Below are 22,209 nucleotides of genomic sequence, written 5' to 3'. Positions count from 1 at the left end.
TCACAAATTCCAGGCAGCCTGGGCTACACAGTAAGATCTCGTTTCAAGAAACAAGAGCTGGGCTGGAGAGATGGCTTAGCAGTTAAGCGCTTGCCTGTGAAGCCTAAGGACCCCGGTTCGAGGCTCGGTTCCCCAGGTCCCACGTTAGCCAGATGCACAAGGGGGCGCACACGTCTGGAGTTTGTTTGCAGTGGCTGGAAGCCCTGGCTCGCCCATTCTCTCTCTCTCTCTCTCTATCTGTCTTTCTCCCTGTGTCTGTCACTCTCAAATAAATAAACAAATAAAAATTCCTTTAAAAAAAAAAAAAAAAGAAACAAGAGCTGAGTAGATGACTAAGTGGTTAAGAGAACTTGCTTACAAAGCCTAAGGGCCTGCATTCAATGCCCCGGTATACTCATACGGCTAAGTACACAAAGTGGCGCATGCATCTGAAGATCATTTGCATCAGTAAGAAGCTCTGGAGTGCCCATTCTTCCTCTCTCTGCCTGAAAATTAAATATTATTTTAAAAAGAAAAAAAAAAACAGAAAACAAAAAAGTACTGTGCTTATATCCAAGATCAATAGAAAAAAGGCTGGTGAACCCTGTTCTCTTTTTAACTTTTATTTTAAGTATAAAATTATTTCCAAACATGCTTCAAGAATATTGGGCTGAGGAGATTGCTCAGTGGTCAAAGACTCTTGTCTTACAAAGTCTGCTAGCCCAGGGTTCAATTCCTCAGCACATACATAAAGCCAAATGCACAATATGGTTCATGTGTTTGGATCTGTTTGCAACTGCAAGAAGTTCTTGCGTGACCATATTCTACCTTTCTCTCTGTGTGTCTTTCTCTAGTAAATCAATGAAAATATTTTTATAAAGAATATTTAAAGAAGTTTTGAAACCTTCAAGACAGATAACTATTTATAGCTTATATTAAAAACTTTATGAAAGGCACTAGTATCAGTAATTTTCACATAAGAAAACTTCATATGCAAATCCATACATATTTAATTATTACAGGTATATATGATTATGGAAAAATACCTTTGAACCTTAGCTTTCTAGAAGACGACTACTGGCCCAACATTGAGTGAGACTTAAACCACTGAACTACATCACATGGTTATTCTAAGAACTACACTTGAGCCATTCCAATATTTATAATTATGTAATAGATGTAAGTTATACTACATGTAATATTACATGTAGCTAACATATATAACAGCTTTAATAAAGCTCTACTTTATTATCACTGGAAAAATAAATGAACATATTTTAAGCTTCAAAAAATGAAAGTACTTACCAAAGGAAAAGAGATGAGTTACAGGAAGCTGTATGGATCTTGTTTCTTTTTTAAAGAATTCACAATCCACCACAAACTGAAATGTAAAATATTGATTCATCAGAAAAAATGCAATTAAACTTAGTAAAAAGTCTTGATATCTGAATGAAAAGAATAGTCTATAATCCCAGCTTTTGAGAAATAGCATTGATCATACTGAAAATCTGGCAAGAATTCCTCAGGGAGATGCTACACTGAGAAAACGTGATAAACAACCTTAAATTGATCAAATTATTAATAGGTCATTTCTATAACAATGGATTGATTAAAAACTGTTCTTACATAAAGAACAGATCAAAGCATTAAGATTAAAGGCTAATTCAAGATCAATTAAGGTTTTAGATGTCTCTGCATATAACTCTGCTACTTAACTTTTTCATTAAATCCTACATTTAGTAAGCATCTTGTCTGATTAGGCTATAAAAAGCATTTACAGTCTTACTGTCATTAATCTACACATAGATAATAGTTGCGTGAGATTATTTCAGGCCAACCAGTTTTATACAAAATGAAAAAGATAAATAAAAGCATATGGTTTAAAGTAGGCTATCTATAATGTGACACAGCACTACAATTTTTTTCAAAATATTTTGTTTGCCGGGTGTGCTGGCACATGCCTTTAATCCCAGCACTTAAGAGGCACAAGTGGGAGGATCACCATGAGTTTGAGGCCAGCCTGAGACTACATAGTGAATTTTAGGTCAGCCTGGGCTAGAGTGAGACCCTACCTTCAAAAAACAACAACAAAAAATAATTATTTACTTAAGAAACACATGGAGGAGGGGAGAGGAGAAAAGAAGAGAGAACATCTGGGAGGGAGAAGAGAGGATAGATGTACCAAGGCCTCTTGACTCTGCAAACAAACCTCACATGCAGGTTCCATACTGTGCATCAGGCTTTACATGGGTACTGGGGAACTGACCCCAGGCTGACAGGTTTTGCAAGCAAGCACCTATAACCACTGAGTCATCTTCCCAGCCTACCACTACAAATTTTAAAAAGTTTTTTTTTTTTGTTTTTATTTATTTATTTGAGAGCAACAGACAGACACAGAGAGAAAGAGGCGGATATAGAGAGATTGAGAATGGGCATGCCACGGCCTCCAGCCACTGCAAACGAACTCCAGATGCATGCGACCCCTTGTGCATCTGGCTACCGAGGGTCCTGGGGAATCGAGCCTCGAACCAGGGTCCTTAGGCTTCACAGGCAAGCGCTTAACCACTAAGCCATCTATCCAGCCTACACTACCATTTTTATAGTGACATTTCTTTTTAAACAACATTTCTAAAACAGGGTATGAAATCTTGTTCTCAACCAGCTGTAAGAATTATTTCTGGGCAGATTAAAATCTCCACAAACCATTACCATAATTTTGATCAATAGAAGCTGATGAAAACATAAGTCTAACATTAACAAAAGAAAGGAAGTTGTTTGATGTCTCCAGAACACCACCAGAGTCCATCCTAAGCTTCCTTATAACAAAACCGGGTGAGTTAGAGCAGTGTTATTTCTTCAGACTCATGGGTAGATTTTCAATTGTTTTGAAAGTGGAAAACAGATGAAAGAAACTGCTGTTAGTATAATATGCATATGCAACACACAAACAATAACTCTTGCTAAGTGGTTTTGTTTTCACTCCTCCCTCTTACAAGGCAAAGAACATATTAGAAGATTAGTGAAATGATTTCTTGAACAGGATTATTCATTATATTTTTACAATGTACTTCGGGGTGCATCATGAGATAGGGAAGCAGCTTTTAAAAGCAATTTCAATCACCTTGCAAAGATATTTGAAATACTAGATTTTAAGTTATTTTTACTTATTGATTTGCAAGACAAAGAAACAAGACAGAGAATGGGCACATCAGGGCCTCCTGCCACTGCAAAAGAAATCTAGGGCCATGAACCATTTTGGGTGTCTGGCTTTATATGGGTACTGGGGAATTGAACCGGAACTGGTAGTCTTTGCAAGAAAGCTCTTTTAACCACTAAGCCATCTTCCCAACCCCAAATATTTTTTACTGCTTTAAAAATTAAGCTGTGCATTTATCACTGCATAATGAAATAAATCGTCAACCACCAGAGAATTAAAGGTCTGCCTCTGAAATATCTAAGGAAAGGAATGTCTAATAGGCTTATACTTTGTTTTCTTTTGGGGAATATGTGTGTGCATGTGTGGTCTGTGCACATGTGTGTAGAGATGCAGGAGTCCTGTGTGCACACATAAGGAAGCAACACATAAGGAAGCAAGAGGACATCAGCTGTCTTCCATCTACTCACTCCCGTATTTCCTTTAGACGGAGTCTTTCACTAAACCTGCAGCTTACATTTTGGTCAGGCTGTTGACAGAGAGCCCCAGTGATCCTCCACTCTCTATTGCCCACAGAACTGGGAATACCCAGATGCTTTTGTGGGTGCTGGCCTTCATACTTGGATAGCAAGCACTCTTCCTCATACAACCATCTCCCCAGCCCCCCTGTATTTTGTTTTCTATCATTGAGAAATAGGCAAATAAATTCCACATTTGAGTTAACAGAACATTAAGGTATCAGTTAACTCCATTTATTTTTCATTATTTGTCTATTTGAATATATGCAACTTTATATAAAAGACCTAAGCTACCATCCTAGTAAGACAGGGCTGTGCAATAGTAGAGATATTAGTGTATCTTTCTCAATAACAGTAAGACCTATTACATATTCATTATTAGTCTGTTAAGACTGCCTAAGTGCAGAAAAGTTTAGTACTAACGATGCCGAGTTACCACTCACTTGAGCTAAGCAAAACAAAACAACAAATCTATTATGAGCTACTTGTGAATTTTGGGGGATGACTCCCAACTATAGCCCCCATTTCCTCTCCCTACTTTCTTCTCAATTTCCTAACTACTTTGGCTACAAATTTTAATTTTCTCAAGAAATGGTTTTGGTTGGGTATTTTTTGAGTCTTTATTTAATTTAGCAGTCACTACAGGTTGAGGATGCAATGTAGCATAAAACTTACCTGGCTGTTACTCAGAGTTTACAATATGGTGATGCAGTAAAGATATAAACAAATGAATTATAATTCAAGATAATAAATTCCTAAAGAAGTTATAAACACAGCATCATGGGATAAAGTAAAAGCTTGCTAGAAGAGCCTGGAAAAGGAAGGAGAGAAACACTGGGTCTGGAGGGATAAGTTTGCTAGCTAAATGGGAAATGGAAGAGTGTGGGGAGCTTCTTAACTCTACATCCTTTCATTCTAAATAACTCAAAACCACCATTATTTCATTTCCACTCTTGCTTCCTAATACAGCCCCTCAGAACCCCTAATGTGTTTAGGCTTCCTCCTTCCGGTCTATCCTGTGCTACAAACAGATGAATCTTCCATAATAAATGACTCCATCATTACTTTGGTGAAATTTCTTACAGCTTTCTTACTGCCTTCTGATCAAAGCTTTAATCAACCTTAGATAACATCACCAAGAAGTTGATTTCTAGATTTTTCTGCCATTATTCTTCTATACCCTATGGCCATCCTTTCCAGATAACTGACCTCTTCATTGTTCTCTAAGCACATACCACTCTTTCCCACCTCTGCTCTGCTCTCACTGCCTTCCTCATACAGTGCTTCCCACTGCAGCTTTTTGCAATCATGTTACTACTGAATTTCTGGAATGTGTCTAATACAAAGAAAGAATTAAAATTCAGATTTTATTATTATTTTTTAAGGCAAGCCTAACAGACTGGCCTTTTTTTAAATGCAAGACAGCAAGAGTGGGGGAGTGGTATGCCAGTGCCTTCTGCCACTGTAACCCAACTCTAGATGCTTGGGCCACCTTGTGCGTCTGGCTTACGTGGGACCTGCAGAGTCAAACATGGGTTCTTAGGCTTTACAGGTAAGCACCTTAGCTGCTAAGCCATCTCTCCAGCCCAGATTTTATATTTTTAAATATTTATGTATTTATGAGAGAGAAAGAAGCAACTAAGAGAAGGAGAGAATGGGTACACCAGGGCCTCTAGCCACTGAAAAATGAACTCCAGACACATACGCCACTTTGTGCATCTGGCTTTACTGGTGAACAGAACCCAGGTCTGTAGGCTTTATAGGCAAACACCTTAACTGTTGAGCCCAAAATTTTGATTTTAAAATAATTTTAATTAATTTACACATATGATAGTATTTTGGGGATTGACAGCACAGGTCTAGACTATTCAACTCTCCTTAACTATTCATTACAGCCATTTTAAGTGACACCTCACTATAAAACCAAATTTTTGTTTATTTTTTATATATATTTTTCTCTCCCCCCAGATGTTTCTTTCTAATGAAGCGACCATCACATTTCCAAATTTCTGAAATGGCCAACAGACCATAGAAAGACATTTCTTTAGGCTCCTGCTTGAAACCAGTAGCTTCAGCAAACTGCCAGCCTTGATTCAGGGCCAACATAAACCACCCTTGCTTTTTCAATGGAGAGATCACTCCTTTTTATACTTTCGGGTACTTGCTATGTTCTATTTTTGTCACACCTATCCAGGTATTTGTTTTTTGTCTTTACCGAACATTACTTCTTTCCTCCATTGCTCATCTGGGTGACAAGTGACACAGTGTCATTTGTCTATTTCCTAACGTCTAGTACATGAAAAAGTACCTAGCAAGTTTCAGATTTGCAAAGACTGAAACTGGAGCCACTGTCGCCTGGAACAAAGAAATACAGGTTTATTCAGATTTGCAAAGTCTGAAACTGGAGCCACTGTCGCCTGGAACAAAGGAATACCAGTTCATTCTGCCTAGTTCAAGTTGGAGTAGGTTAGCCTAATGACACTGGGTGGGCCACCATACTAATCTTTGTTTTAGATACACCTGTGTCTCTGCAGAACTTATCACATTATTGAGATTTAGCATCACTATCTCCCAAATATAATAAAAATCTTAACCCATTTGTTACCTTACTTCCATGAATAGATGGCACATAAACAACAAGATGAGACAAGGAGGGATAGTCTTGAAGTCGTAACGTCAAGAACTAAAAAATACATAAATTAATTAATTAAATGCTGCTTTTATTTCCTGGAGTAGAAATTGTTATACATTAAAAGAAAGATAAATTAAAAACACTTCACAATAACTTAAAAAAATTTTATATGACATTCAAATAGATGTGTGAGGCCCTGGATTCAATCCTAAGTACCACACAAATATAAAACACATTTATGTTCCATATCTTATAAAATGCCCATGTTTACATTTCCAGACCATTAATCCTACAAAAAGTCAAATTCTTAATTATAACTGTTAAACATAAACTGCCCACATTCTTTGAAATATCTCTTCATATAAAACAAATGACATTCAATACTGAATTTAATTACTTTATATAATTATTTCCAAATTTAGTTTGTTTCTTTGTTCAAAAAATATTTTATTTATTTATTTACTTGAGAGACAGAGGCAGATAGAAAGAAAATGGTGAACCAGGGCTTCTAGCCACTGCATATGAACTCCAGACACATACACCACTTTGTGCATCTGGCTTTACATGGGTACCGGGGAATCGAACTTGGGTCTTTTGGCTTTACAGGCAAGTGCCTTAACCACTACGCAATCTCTCCAGCCCTGTTTCTTTCTTTAATTTGGTTATTTGGTTCAGAGAGCAATGCAGTATTGTCTCCATATTCATTTTGGTAATATGTGACTAAAAACATTGAAAGATAATGGATGGATGCTAAGTATAAGATTTATCATTTAATCTCAAATGATTTTGACTTAATCTGGGTAGTAAACAGTCACTGGCTGTCGAGATATATGAGCATCAATGAACATATTTTATTTAGTACATGACAAAGACACTATGTGGAGAAGCATGCTATCCACCTTTTTGAGACAAAGTCTCTGATTGGCCTGGAGCTCATTGATTATGCATTGGTTATGCTAGCTGCCCAGTAAACCCCAGGCACTTGTCTGTTTCTGTCTCCCCAGTAGCTGGGTTACAGGTATGAACCACACTGGCCCAGCATCTCTGTGAGTACTGGGATTGAACTCAGCTCCTCCTGTTTGTAAGACAAACACTTTATTGACTAAGCTATCTCCTAGGCCCCAAAATATAGTCTTTACCCATATATAAAATGATTATACAATAACTTTCTGCAGACAGTTTTCTTCACTCTTTTTCAGAAACAGTAATGTAGGGCAAGTAGAACAGAGGTGCCAAAGCTAAAAATAAGTTGTTAAAACAGTAACTCTGCCCACTTGATCAGATGTGTCCAACTTATAGCCTCTACAGCAAACTCCTCTGTCCTAAAGTGAACAAATGGCAGATAGCAGGAAAGACACATGTACACAGGAAGGGTGTAGGTGCTTTGTGGAGACTCTTAGCAGCTTCCTTCCCACTGCTCTCAGCGAGGTTGTGTTCAGCTTCTAAGTGCTTTCTTGGAGTGTTCCATCTTTACTAACAGCACAGTCAGCAGAGATGCCTAAGAGTAGCAAGGCGTGTGCATGTGCGCGCACACTACTGCACACTCACACCACCCCCACACACATGCTGCAACAACAAAAATAAGCAGCTAGAACATATGTCTCTTGCCACTCAGCCATTTGATACTTAAATTGATACTACAGTTTGATAAGCATGTTTTAAAAAAAATCTTTGGAGACTGGAAAAACAGTATAGGAATTTAATGATTTAATAAATTTAATTTTTTTGAGATAGGGTCTCATTATGTAGCTCAGAGTTGCCCTGAACTTGTGTCAATCCTCCTTCCTTTGTCTCTGAAGTACTGAGGGTACAGGTGCAAGCTACCACAACCAACCAGGACATGCCTTTTACAATACAGGAGCAGAGTACATTTTATAAGGTCTTTTATCATCTGTTTCTGCTTAAATGTGAAATTATAGATTGAACATCCAAATTATAAATTTAAGAGACTCCTTGAAATATCTCTTCATATAAAACAAAGGACATTCAACACAGCATTTAGTTATTTTACGTAATTATTTCCAAATTTGATATGCTTCTTTTTAAATATTTCAGTTATTTACTTACTTCAGAGAGAGAAGAGAGAATGGCAGAGAGAGAGAGAGAGGAGGGAAGGAGGGAGGGAGGGAGAGAATGGGCACACCAGGGCCTCCAGTCACCGCAAAGGAATTCCAGATGCATGTGCCACCTTGTGCATCTGGCTTATGTAGGTACTGGGCAATCGAACCTAGGTCCTTAGGCTTTGCAGGCAAGTGCCTTAACTGATAAGCCATCTCTCCAGCCCCCATGTTTCTTTTTTCAGTTTGGCTATTTGTTAAAGACAGCATTACAGTATTGTGTGTACATTCATTTTCGTAATACATGACCAAATCTTAGGAATAACAGATCACTAAGTACTCCCGAACATTTTTGTACTGCTTCTTCCTAGAAGGCTAGGGGAGACACTGGGAGAGACTTTAAAATATCCATAAGTCAAATTGCTTCACAGATACACAGTATGTACACAGGAAGACTGACCATGGCAAGAGAATCTTGGAAGAGATCATTCCAGAATCTAGTCTAAGTGGCTATTCCTTCTGTCACCATTCCTGCTTTCAAGTTTCCCTCTTTAGGCAGAGTGGGGGAGGGGGGGCAGGGGCTCACACCGCTAGTCCCAGATCTCAAGAGGCTAAGGTAGGAGAAGAGCTGTGAGTGTTATGGTCAGCTTGGGCAACAAAGTGAGTCCAGCTCAGATGGGGCTAGTGAGATCATGCCTAAAGCAAAGAGTTAGCTTCTCTCTACTAATATACTACAGTCTCATTATTTATACAAATAGGTATCCATTTGTTGTCCTGGTGGTGCAGGCCTGTAATCTCAGCTACTTGTGAGATTAAGGTTGGAAGATCACAAATTCAAAGCCTGAATGAGGAAACATACATCAGCTAAGGCTACTTAAAGAGATATTTTCTCAAAATGAAAAGGGAAAAGGGAGGGGTTACAGCTCAGTGGTAGAGTACCTGACAGGTATGTGTAAGAAATAAGAGCCATAAAAAAAAAAAAAAAATCAAGTGGTCATGAGTAAAAATAACTTAATTAGTTTCAATTGAGACATGACTATGACTGGGACCAACCAGATGGCTTTACTTTCAAGTGTAACAGTCTATCATTCATTAGGAAAAATATTGTTTATTTGTAACATACTGATTTACTTGAATAATGAAATTATAAATCCAAGTATAAGATTATCAGTTATAAGCAATATAATTCAGAAATTAGAACAGATATTTTCATTAAATTCTAGAATTATTTTGCATTTCAACAACAGATTTCAAGATTACAGAAATTGCTGTTTTCTAAAAAGACTTGCTAAATTAACAGTGTTGCTTAAGGCAATCACTAATCATGAAGTAAATAATCTTTGCTGTGGTTTAGAATCTTGGAGTATCAGACAAAGGAAAATTATGCAAGTGCTTGACCACAATATGATGCTAAACCTGATCTAGAAAATTACTTAATGTCTCTTTGACATACTCATTTCCTAAATTCAGGTTTTTCTTCACAGAATGAATTCTGGATACAATATATTAATTGGTTTAAGGTAGACCATTTAAATATACTCTCAAATTTAATTTAAAAAGTCTATCTGGCTCTTTTTAGTATGATGCTGTCATAGATTTTAGAAACTTTTTTACTTGATTTTTTAATCTCTGAAAGGAAAAATAAATACATATAGTTAATTGCATGTTATTCCTCAAATATATTTCTAAAGAAAATACTTCTAAAATATAGGTTAGTGATCATCAAGTTTAATATCAAAACTAATAAAAGTATATTCTAAAATATCTCGTGGCTCAATTCTTTTTTCACATGTATATTAAAATTCTAAAACTACAATTTACCTTAATTGTTGGCAGCAGTTCAGCTTTCCATGATAGATCAACCCCTTGCCGGCTTTAAAATAAATATGAAAACATAATTAGAAGACAGAAATGTTAAAATATTAAGTTATACATAAACTTCAGAGGAAAAACAAACCATCTACAGACCGAGAAATGGGGATTATATGAGAATTATAATGAACAGAAGTCTAAGAAGGAAAATCCAATATACAGGTTCACACAGTTTCCTTGGCAAAAAGTTTTTTTTTAAACATTTAAACTGGTTAAATGTTTAAAAACTACTAGTTTGCTAATATTCTTTTCATTTAAAAATAAATAATATACTTTAACTTATCAGCAAAGCAAGTATACTAATTATAAAGCTAGCCAGATGTGCTGGCTCACGTTTATAATCCCAGTACTTGTGTGACTGGGAAGATAATAACTGAGTTTGAGGCCAGTCTATGCTACATAGTAAGTTCTAAGACAGTTTGTGCTATAGAGTAAGACCCTGTCTAAAAACCTCTCTCTCTCTCCTCTCTCTCTGCAGATATAAAGCTTTATAAAAGTATAACTTGTAAGTACTGAAAAATTAACGGGTCTGTTGAGTCAAGACTTACCACATTGAAGTACTGTTTATGCAGCCAAAAATCCAACTATTTGTATCCTGTTGAATAATAACAAAAAACAAAGCACACTAAATCTATTGTAGAAAATGATATAAAACAAGCATCTCCAATGCTTTCCTGATATAAATGATAGGATAAGTAGAACCAAGGAAGTGTAAGGTAGTAGTATGAGACAGAGAATCATACCTAAGATGTTCTTAAAAGTCACAGTCTCTCTCTCTCTCTCTAGTTGCAAATAAATAAATAAAAATATATATAAAAAAATAAAAAGGGCAGAAGAGATGGCGTAGAGGTCAAGGCCTTTGCCCGCAAAGCCTAATGAACTGGGTGACCTAGGTTCAATTCCCTAGTACCCATGTAAAGCTGGATACACACAATGGTGCACTGTTTGCAGCAGCTAGAGGTCCTGGTGTGCCCAGTACCTCTCTCTCACTCTCTGTCTCTCTTTACTTGCAAATAAGTAAATAAAATATCTTTTTAAAAAGTCAAACAAGAAAAGAGTATGCAAAGAAATACACTTCCAACTTGGATAGCAAAGTAAGTAGCTGACCTAGAGCAGAAATATGAGAGGTATCTGATGGGAATCTTCATAGCCTACAACCTAAGCATTTCTAATTTTTGCACCAAAGTTTTCAGAGTCCAGTGACGTCCATACTTTAATTATATAGTTACACAGTAGCCTATCTTTCAACAAAAGCGAGTATGGACAAGAGGCAGGCTTTTAAACAAACAAAAACCCAGAAGCAAGAAATTAGAAATAATTAGAATAAATTAAATTTTAAAATTAGTCTATACACAGCCTTTCACTTTATCATTTGCATCCTTACTTGACTACCAGAAAATAAAGTATATCCAACCAAGAATGCGTTTAGACTGAACATGAGCAGAGGGTTAGAATGCCTCAGAGAGGATTCCAACATGTTAACAACATTCCATTTTCAGCCTTGGTTACTAAGAAGCAGTACCAGGTACCGTCCAAGATCTCTCCTCTAACTTTCATGAAAATAAAAGCAACATCCCAAGATCTGATATGATGAGCCAATTACTGACATTTTACTAGAGTACAGGAAGATAAGCAGCTCTGTCAGAGAGTTAAATCATGTGTCCTTAGATTTACAGATAAAGGAGATGGCTGGCCAGTTAGAGGTCCTTGAAGAAGCTGCTGCTGAGACGTAGAACAGAAAACAGGGTTGAAATAAACCCTGAGTTAGAAGTCAGATACAGAAACTATGTGATGCCGCGAGGACAGACTCTGGCTTGCCGTGTACAAGCCGACTTCACCACCAGTACTCACAGTGGTGCGTGCCTATGGAGTTCATGTGCAGCCACAGGAAGCCCTGGCGGGCCCATTCTCTCTGTCTGTCTTATAAATATATTAAAAAAAATTAAAAATAAAAAAATATAATTACAGATAAAGAAGAAATAAATCCTTTTATCTAAATAATTTGGTTTTTTTTTGCAGTAGGATTTCACTTTAGCCAAGACGGACTTGGAACTCACTGCTTCCTATCTCAGGTTCCTAAGTGCTAGGATAAAAGACATATGCTACCATGACTGGCAAAAATGATTTTTAAAACATCCACTCAAGGGCCAAGAAACTTATTTAGTTAAGGCCTTAGGAAAAATGATGAGTCAGGCCAACATAGTCTCTGCCTTCATAGAGTTTACTTAAATACAATTTTAAGATTTCTTTTAAAAGAATGCCAAAATGGTGGAAAAAAAAACCCAAACAAAAAACAATACAATATTTCTCTGTTCTCCCCTATAGGATTTGTGCTTCCCCAGGCAGTAATATGCCATTTAAAAGCAGGCCAACAGGACAGATTTGTAGCTCTGAGTAGTGATATATGCCTATAACTCCAGAATTTGGGAGGTAAAGAATACATGAAGTAAGAATGGCAGAATGTTGATAGTTGTTAAAACTAGATAGTTGTTTTGGCTACAAAAGAATTTCTTATTATATTTTCTATATTTAATCAAGCCTCAAAATCTTCACATATTTTATCATTACTTATCCTCACATAATACTGAAAAGTATTCTCTGTTAAATGGATAATTTCCTTTTCTTTTCTTTTCTTTTTTTTTTTTTTTTTGGTTTTTCAAGATAGGGTCTCACTCTAGCCCAGGCTGACCTGGAATTCTCTACATAGTCTCAGGGTGGCCTTGAACTCACAGCAATCCTCCTACCTCTGCCTCTCAAGTGCTGGGATTAAAAGTGTGTGCCACTGTGCCTGGCTTAATTTGCATTCTGATAAGCATCTTTCTCAATATTAATACTGGCTGCCCCTATTATAGTTTGAATATGAAATGTTTTCGTACAAGGTTTGAACACTTGATCTCCAGCTGCTGGTGCTATCTGGGGAGGCTGTAGAACCCTCAGGAGATGGGGACTTGCCAGAGGAAGTGGGTTGCTGGGAGGTGGGCTTGCTTGGTTATAGCCCAGTCCCACTCGTGGACCAAAAACTCTGCTTTTCAGGATGTGCTTTCAGATGAGGTATCCCAGTGACAAGCTGCTACTACCAAGAATTGCACCATGCCTTCTCTGCTGTGATAGAGAGTACCCTCGTAAGCCATGAGCCAAATTAACCTCTTCCTGAAGTTGCTTCTTTCACAGTGATGAGAAAAATAATGAGTATGCCTCTTAATTTGAAATTTAACATCAGTGGAGTATGACTATTATAAGCCATCATTCTCAGGACCAAATTCTCTCTAGATAAACTACCCATTCAGATTTTAGGCCGAGGCATGCTAGTATCTTGAAAGAAAAACATAAAACTGATAAATACATGAAAATACAGACCTGTTTAGCACCATGCCCACAATGGCTGTCTACCGTATTTTCTAAAGACTATATGATATGCTGTGTATCAGATAGTAACATCTACTGGCAACGTAATATGCTAGACATGGGTTCTGAACAGATATAAATACAGTGGACACGACGATGCAGACCTATAATCTGAACTTCTCAAGGGGGGCTGAGCCAGGGAGATGTTGAGTCTGAAACCAGCCTGGACTACATAGCAAGACCCAGCTTCAAATAAACAATAAACAACAAATATTAATAACCTAACAAAACAGAAAAGGAATTAAGTTACAAAGGATACAAGTAATGTGAAGGATCCTGGGACATACCAAAGCAAAATTCAGAGCATAGGAACAACAGCCCAAATGGGGAAAAATTCCTTGAAGTTGGAAATGTTGATAAATTATCGAATGATTTTTTACCATTCTTAGTATGACAAAAACATACTACAGCATTTAATTATTTTTAAAAATATATGTAACACTTCACATATTTCACAGGGGCCATATTAATCTGTATCATTCCAATTTCAGCACATGTACATGTAGAATTTTTAAACAATGCCTAGCATAGCAGGTATTCATTATAAAGAGACACAAATAAATAATGGTTGCTTTGGCACAGTAACCATACATTTTACAGTCGTTACTCTACTGCCTTAAAGGCCATCTGATATAACAAGTACCTCAAAGTTTAGCATGTAAGCCAATGATAAAATAGGATTCACTGTAAAATGTTCACATCTATTCTTTGAGTATGAATAGAATTTTAGGGTTAAATGGGCTTTGAAATTAATTTCTTCATCCTGAATACAGTAAAACTATGATTGGAAAACAGGTGTAAGACACAAAAGTACAAGTTAATAGTTTATTGTCAGTTACAAAAAACTGTGATTAACACTTTCTAATCAAAACAGTTTCATAAAATATTTTCAACTAAAATTAATAACACTTCATAGCTATACCTATTAGATATTAGTTGAACCTAAAAATGAATAATAGCCTTTCCTTTCAAATTACATAAAATGTACCAATTATCTTACCAGCATGGTGCTCTGACAATACACATGAGTGTAGATTTTTCTATGATTTGCGAGAGGAAATGTAAAATATATCTTGTCAGATTCCTAAAAGAAAGAAAACACTCAATATAGCTATAATGAGTAGATAATTTTATCATTCAAAAAAGCCTTGATAAGAGAAATGAGTAATTATTTCCCATTTTTGGTGCTGCTAAAAAAAAATATTCTGGGCTGGAGAGATGGCTTAGTGGTTAAGCGCTGGCCTGTGAAGCCTAAGGACCCTGGTTCAAGGCTCGATTCCCCAGGATCCATGTTAACCAGATGCACAAGGGGGCGCATGCATCTGGAGTTCGTTTGCAGTGGCTGGAAGCCCTGGCGCACCCACTGTCCTCTCTCTCTCTCTGCCTGTCGCTCTCAAATAAATAAATAAAAATAAACAAAAAAAAATTTAAAAAAAAACAATATGCTAGGAATGAGGGGGAGAATTGGGGGAGGCATGTTAAGGGAGATCAGGCTGTGGGAGATCAGGCTCAGTGGTTAGAGGCACTTGCTTGCAAAGCCTGTTGGAGGGCTATAATTTCCCAGTACCCATATAAAGCCAGATGCACAAAGCAGGCTATGCACATTGCAGTCATTAGCAGTGACAAGAGGCCCTGGTGCACCCATGTGTTCTCTCTCTCTTATACATACATATATACATAAAACATTTAAAATAAAAAAGTCTACAATTGTGGCCTGGAAGGATAGATCTGTGAGTAAAACACTAGCCTTACAAGATAAATACCTGAGTTTCCCCCCTAGTACTCACATAAAAATGCCAGGTGAGGTGGCACATGCCCATCATCCCAGCATATGTGAGGTGAAGGCAGGAGGATGTCTTGGGCTCAGAGCTCTAGACCAGTAAGAGACTCTGTCTCAAAACAGGTGAACAGGGGCCCTGAGGATAATACCCATGGTTCTCCTCTGGCCTCCACACATATGTACATCCATGTGTACATGCATCCATACACACATGCACAAAAAAAGGGCAGAAGGACGAGCAGAGCTGACTTGGAGTTGTAACTGACAATGTAATGTACTGGTTTAAAAAAAAAAAACACTTTGGTTGTGATATTGTCCTGGAAGTAACATTATTAATGCATTTGTTTATGTGTGTGATTATTTTTTTCTTCTTTATTACTTTGAGAAATCATCTATGTAGCTCTGGCTGGTCAAAAACTCACCATGTAGATCAGACTGGACTCAAACATCCAGTGATCTGATGAAGGACTCCCAAGTGCTGGAATTACAGGTATATGCCACCACACTGGTTGTGATATGTGACCTTTCAGTTACAATGAAATATAGTTCTTAGCTCTGACTACTACTAAAAGGACTGGAAATGTCAACCCAATAACCATAAGCAAGGTTTTAGAATTAGCAAGACTATGATTTATAGATACTATTTTCAAAATAAAACAATTCCTGAAGATACAGCAACTTCAAACTCTAGGCCAAGAAATGGGACAAAATAAGCCAAATATTTTTCATGCTGGACAATAAGGAAACTATTAAGGACAGCTAAATAGCTGTATATAAGAGTAAGAAGTGAAACTTGAAATTGCTTCAACTTGACCAACACAAAGCAATTTTACAGTCAATGGATGTACACTAAAACATACTTATGTTACGAGTTCACATCACTGGAGGGGACCTCATCTCATGGCAAGGTACTCACAAGCCAACACACTATGCTGGAAGCCAGTAAATATAAGGCAAAATCAAAAGATTAAACTTTCCCTTTATGATCTGCTTTGACTTTTGACAATTTGGTAGGTGAGGGTAATTTTTTTTCTATGTAATATCCTAGTTAATAGCAAAGGAAAAACAGAGTATCATCATTTTTGCATCTTTGTAAATGTATTAATTCACTTGGGCATTCCTCATTAACAACTGCTACTATCACAATTAAGAGAATACTCTAGCAAAAGCATATAGCAATCAAAAAACTAAGTAAGCATTTAGGAAAAGAGTTGGCAAAGAAATATTTCAAATGACCACAGAAATGCAATTTGCAAAATTATGCAAGTATGAACTTCTGTCATATAAATGACCTAGTTTTGTCAACAAATTTCAAGGAAAGCTAGGAGGATAATGTACTAAAGAGGCACCAGCCAATAATGTGAAGACCTGGTTTTGGATTCTTACCTAATTTGAAAAACTAAGATTTAAAAATTTATGATAAAGTAGGAAACTGATTAGGTAGTTGTTCACACTGTACAGAACACTGATTGGATAGTACTAAAGTATTATTATTAAACTCTGAGAAAACAACATATGGATTTTTAAGTCTTTAGCCTTTAAAGATAAGTATTACAATGCTTGGAAAAACACACACTGATGGAATACTTACATTATAAGCCACATAGGTCCACCTGGACACTTTTACTGGAACCCACATAGATGTGCCTTAATGTGAAGGAAATTAATTTATTTGTCTTGCTTTGTTTCCCATATTAAACAATTTCTTACTTTTTTGAATTATGGTGAAATACTTGTTCATAACCAGGTAGTTTCCTGAACACTGGCTACTTTAAAAGGGAACCCAGGAATATTCCTTTCTGCTTAAACAAACCAGCATTTATATCAAGTAAAGCACTAGAAATCTATTTGTCATCTTTAACAAAAAAGGAATTCACAATAGAAGGAAATAAGTATTTCACTTCTCAAACAAGACATTTAAATAAGTGTACAGTATTCAATATTTAAAAGTAAAATATATCAAGTGAAATATGCTGGTAATATACAACAATGGAAGAACAAATGACAAAAAACTGTCAGTCAGGAAAATAGATACATTCAACTCTAAAAACTTTGTCATCTTTTCAGTAGATAATTTTTTATCAGCATCTTACAACTTGCTTTCCTACTTTCTTCCTTCTAAATGAAGAATGTGAATAGCACCATGACAAGGAAATTAGTAAAATATAAGATATTATACTATTGTAAGTAATAGCAAATGCCACTAACAAATGTTTACTAATTAGAAATTTACCTAAAAACAAATAATACTTAAAATGTTATTACCACCAACCTGTTAGGTCAGAAATTATTGCTGGATTTTCTTCAAAATGTTTTGCTGGGTGTCTTATAAAATGATGATTCAAAACAGACAATTTCTTCTTAGAATTTTGAGTTATCTAAAAGAACATCAGTATAGTCTGCATGATTTTTAGCACAATTTGATGGAACATTTTCAACTAACAATGTCAACATTTGTTTTCCCTGAGTCTAGAACCTTTTTGAGGCATAACATGTTATTAACTCTAATCACCACAAGAATTCTAAGAGATAACCTTTTAATCTAGATTTTAAATATGAAGAAACTAAGGCACAGAGAAATTAAAGGACGTACCTATTTATACTGCTATGAATCCTGGAGTGAAACTGAAAGCCAGGCATTGTGGCTCTAAAGCTCATGCTTTTAACTGTATGCCCCAGTGCCTCTTGAGTAATAAAAAAATATATATTATAAAGATATGCAGAATCAGAGCTGAGCATGACAGCATAAACCTGTAATCTCACTTAGCATTTGGGAGGTGGAGGCAGGATGATAACCAGTTCAAGGGCAGCCTAAGGGGCAGGAAATGACATCCAGGGCAGACAGTCTGCCCAGCACAGCAAGCCACTGGGGGCAATTATCCAAAAATTGGAAGGCTATTGTGCCCCCTATTCTAAATGAAAAACGTCTTCTACAATCATTCTTTTATGGACTTTATAGTCCTTCTGCCATCCCAAATGCCTCCCTTGTATAAAGTTTGTTCATACTGCCCTTAAAACACAGAACCCAAAATAAAATATAGTTTTCCAAATATGTGTACCTACAGTGGAAGACCGTGAACTTTTCCTGCCTTAGCACCATGTTTGGAACTAAGTAAGCTCTGAGTTATAGTTTCTGTATAGCTATGTTTATATTCTACTCTATTCTTAAGCTACATGCCTAAGGGTGAAGAATCACAGATTAGCCTCTGATTTTCTAGTATTTAGCCTAGTTCATTATATATACCCAGTCATCCCCAGTATCCATAGAGAATACCCATCAGATACCCACATCTGCAGCTGTTCAAGTCTCCTAGACAAAATAGTAAATGGCACAGGACCTATACACACCCTCCTGTATACTTAAATCTTTCTGTATTACTCATTATATCTATTTATAATATAAATGTTAGAAACCTTTTTAGAGACCAATATCAAAAGAGTCTATACACGTTTAGTACAGACACAATTTTTCCCCTGATGTTTTCAGTCTGTGGTTGGTTAAATCCATGCATGTAGAATCCATGGTTTCATAGGGAGGCTGTGGTAAGTTTGCTAAACAGAATAAAGTTTCACGAACCATATTTTGATTTGCAGAAGTTATAATTATCAAGATCTGCTCATTTTCCCTTTAAAATACCTACACAATACTAATACAGAGTTAAAGTGCATTACTACTATCAGAGTTTCCTTGCTTTTGAAGTTATTGGAAAAACATGATTTGAGTTATTTAAATTTACTTTATGAAAGAAATGATTACTGTGGTGGTTTGAATAGAATAGATGGCCCCCAATATATTCAGTTGTTTATTGTTTGTAGTTTGCATCTGCTGCCACCTGGCTGGAGGCAGTGTCACTGGGTGGATCTTAAGGTGTGATGGTGGGTTTCAGATTTCAATCTAAAGATATGCCAAGTATGCCTAGCAGGAGTTCCTGAAGTGTGCTGTGCTGAGTGGCTTTAGGCTTGTACTTCTTTCTCTTTGCTAGGTCCTGTGAAGATAGGCCAGCTTCTTCTGCCATTTATGGAACTTCCGCTGCATCTGTAAGCTTCAATAAATATCCCTTCCTCCATAACTGTGCCTGGTCTGGAAGTACATCTCAGCGAACCTGAAGCTGTCTGCTACAATTACCCATCTGCCCTTTCTTTTTCATGTTATCATGCACCATAAGGTTGCTAAGCAGATGTTAAAGATATGTCCATGGGCTTCCAAATCTCCAGAAATATAAGCCAAAATAAATACCTTCTTTTAAGTTAAAAATTATTTTAGCCAGACGTGGTGGTGCATGCCTTTGATCCCAGCACTTGGGAGGCAGAGGCAGGAGGGTCACCGTGAGTTTGAGGTCACCCTGAGACTACATAGTGAATTCCAGGTCAGCCTGGGCTGCAGAGTGAGACCCTACCTCGAAAAACCAAAAAAAATTTTTTTATATATAATTCTTAACATATAATTTTATATATAATTGTTATTTTATATGTAACTATTAAAAAATTTGTTTATCTATCTGAAGCACTCTTGTTTTCATTGACTGTGGTAAAGTTTTTCCTAATCAACCAAATCTCAGTTCAAGTATAAACTAGTTTTACTTCTTTATATCATCAAGGCATCCAATTACACTCTCTCAAGCAGACTTAAAACTTTTGCCCAGGAAAGCCTCACAAATAAAACAATGCCAATCAACCAAAAACTGTCTCCATGACTGTGTCTGAGGGTCAACTCCATGAAACTGACTTGCTTTAATACATATACTAGCTTAGTATGGAATCTTCCTCCTTAAAATATGATGAACCAGATTTTCTGTTTCCTGTGAGTTCTTGGACTGAGATTTGCAGCCACAGTGAAGATCTTTTGTGTGTTCAGAGGGTTCCTCGTGTGTTTTGTGACACTTCACGGTCTAGCTGGTGTCTCTACAGGCTGTACTGGCAGTATCCTGGCTCCAGGTCAAAGTAAGAGGAGCGCCTATCATGGACAACCTGTAATCTCAGCTCAAGGAGCTCTTCCTAGGCTAGAGCTGCTCTGGCTCCTTCATCGAGCAGGATTTCTTTGGGTTCTTTCATATCCTTATGCTGGGACATCAGGGTACACGTGTACCTATTAGCTATTCTCATTGCAAGTTCAATCACATATAATGCAATGACACTGGCCACATCCCAATATCATGCTACATTCAAAGTTGGTTTCCAGTTAACTTTGTGGTGAAATACAGACAAGAGTGTCAAAGGCTAATGGGATAGAAATGCTCATGTCATTGAAACCTGAACACATGGGAACCCAGCCAGGAGTGTTACCTTGGGACCTTGATCCTGGTTGGACCATGAAAAAGTTTGATTCCTTCCAGATTATAGGGACTAAGCTACAAATTCTGTGTACTGGCTGCTTGAGGCCTTTGGATAATGGATATTTTTAATAGAATCTTTTTAAATTGAAAAATTTCCACACTGACCACATTTATAAGTGTTTTGGATGGGATCAAGGCAGACTTTAAATGTATAGTAAAGTCACTTTTAAATACAGTTTTGTGATTCTTAAAAAAATTAGACGAAAAATGCAGCCAACACAGAAGGATCTGGATTTTCAAGGGAAAGCAACATATCTGATTCTCTGTAATAGTGCTTATACAACCTTACTGAAGAGTTATGCAAAATATCCAAATGCTTCTTCCTATCCATCAAGAGAATGCACTCTAAGACATAAAAAGAAGAAAGCCTTCCCTAAAGGCATGTTGACAGCTGGGGGGGGGGGAGGACCCCCACTGGTCTGAAAGAACTGCAGCCTTCAGAAAAAGGATTCTGAAGCACCTGACCTGTGATGCTTCACAACAATGAAAAGTCTCCCTAAAACTAGCTATGACTCCTCCACAAGAAGCCAGAGCCATGGTTCTCCAACATTATTCCCTGAGCAGTGATACACTGCAAGATTTCCTAGGGGAGAACTTTTTAGCATGATTAACAGCAGTCTGCTCCTAACTCACGGAAAAAAAAAATTAAATTAATAATAGAATCCTCTTCATTATGGTGAAATCACTGGAGCTTTACCATGACTTATCTGCTAGAAGGGAGGAAGTAGTGTGCTGTTCTGGTGAGGGTCTGGTTACTTCCATGCCTTGTGCTAACTGAACAAAACTTGGAAAATCAACGTGAAGACTGACAGTATGAGACCTCACTGTTGAAAAGGCTCAACTTGTCAAAACAAACACACTTAAATTCCTTGGGTTATTCAATAAATACACATACTTTGATTTTTTCAGGAAGCTAGAGACATAGTTCTCAACTAAAAAATATAATAGATCATAATGTTTGTGGTACAACATTAAGAAAAAACTATAAAATAGTTTCTAATAAGTATGCCCCTTAAGGTAAAAAATAGGAGCTAGAAAGATATGTCCAACTTGTAAATCGTGAATGGAAAGAATTGGGGGAAGACTTAAAGTATCCTTTTACTTTTTCATTTTCATTGCAGTCTATGAATTATTAATAATGGTCATTATATTACATCCAAGAAAATAAAGGTATTCCCATATCAGCACTAATAGCATTTAATTCAAAGTACAGATTTCTGTTAGTTACCAATGTTAAAAAATATATTAAATCTATTATTGTTGTTAACAAACACTTTTACTGTGCTAAAAGAGGTTTCAGTTTAGAAATACATACTTGTTTAGTATCAGCATCAATAAGATCAAAGAATGCTCGAATTGTAGTCAGTTGCAATTGTTTACACCTAAAAAATAAAGTGTTATAAAAAAATTTTCTTAAAACACATATTTTTTGATCCAAACATGCCTGATTCCATTATTTAACAGAATATGCTTTCATTA

The 22,209-nt window shown here is 36.6% G+C and overlaps 1 protein-coding gene and 1 non-coding gene across 2 annotated transcripts in view; both read right to left on the bottom strand.

The window, feature by feature from the left end:
• Pgap1 (post-GPI attachment to proteins inositol deacylase 1) overlaps positions 1-22,209 on the bottom strand; it is an 82,677-nt gene that overhangs the window by 32,987 nt on the left and 27,481 nt on the right. Inside the window, exons 7-14 of the mRNA XM_045147423.1 lie at positions 22,046-22,112; positions 17,670-17,775; positions 16,989-17,044; positions 14,618-14,701; positions 10,761-10,807; positions 10,162-10,213; positions 6,257-6,334; positions 1,285-1,360 (exon numbers count right to left, since the gene is read on the bottom strand). Of these exons, the coding sequence (XP_045003358.1) occupies positions 1,285-1,360; positions 6,257-6,334; positions 10,162-10,213; positions 10,761-10,807; positions 14,618-14,701; positions 16,989-17,044; positions 17,670-17,775; positions 22,046-22,112 (566 nt within the window). The remainder of the gene's footprint in view (positions 1-1,284; positions 1,361-6,256; positions 6,335-10,161; positions 10,214-10,760; positions 10,808-14,617; positions 14,702-16,988; positions 17,045-17,669; positions 17,776-22,045; positions 22,113-22,209) is intronic.
• On the bottom strand, positions 5,618-5,754 carry LOC123460517. Its single transcript, XR_006637065.1, has one exon. It is a non-coding gene; the product is annotated as a small nucleolar RNA SNORA2/SNORA34 family (small nucleolar RNA).

This window comes from Jaculus jaculus, chromosome 4 (genome assembly GCF_020740685.1).
Source record: "Jaculus jaculus isolate mJacJac1 chromosome 4, mJacJac1.mat.Y.cur, whole genome shotgun sequence".
Taxonomy (NCBI): Eukaryota; Metazoa; Chordata; class Mammalia; order Rodentia; family Dipodidae; genus Jaculus; species Jaculus jaculus.
The sequence above is the reverse complement of the archived record's forward strand: the minus strand, read 5'-3'. Positions and strand labels throughout refer to the sequence as shown.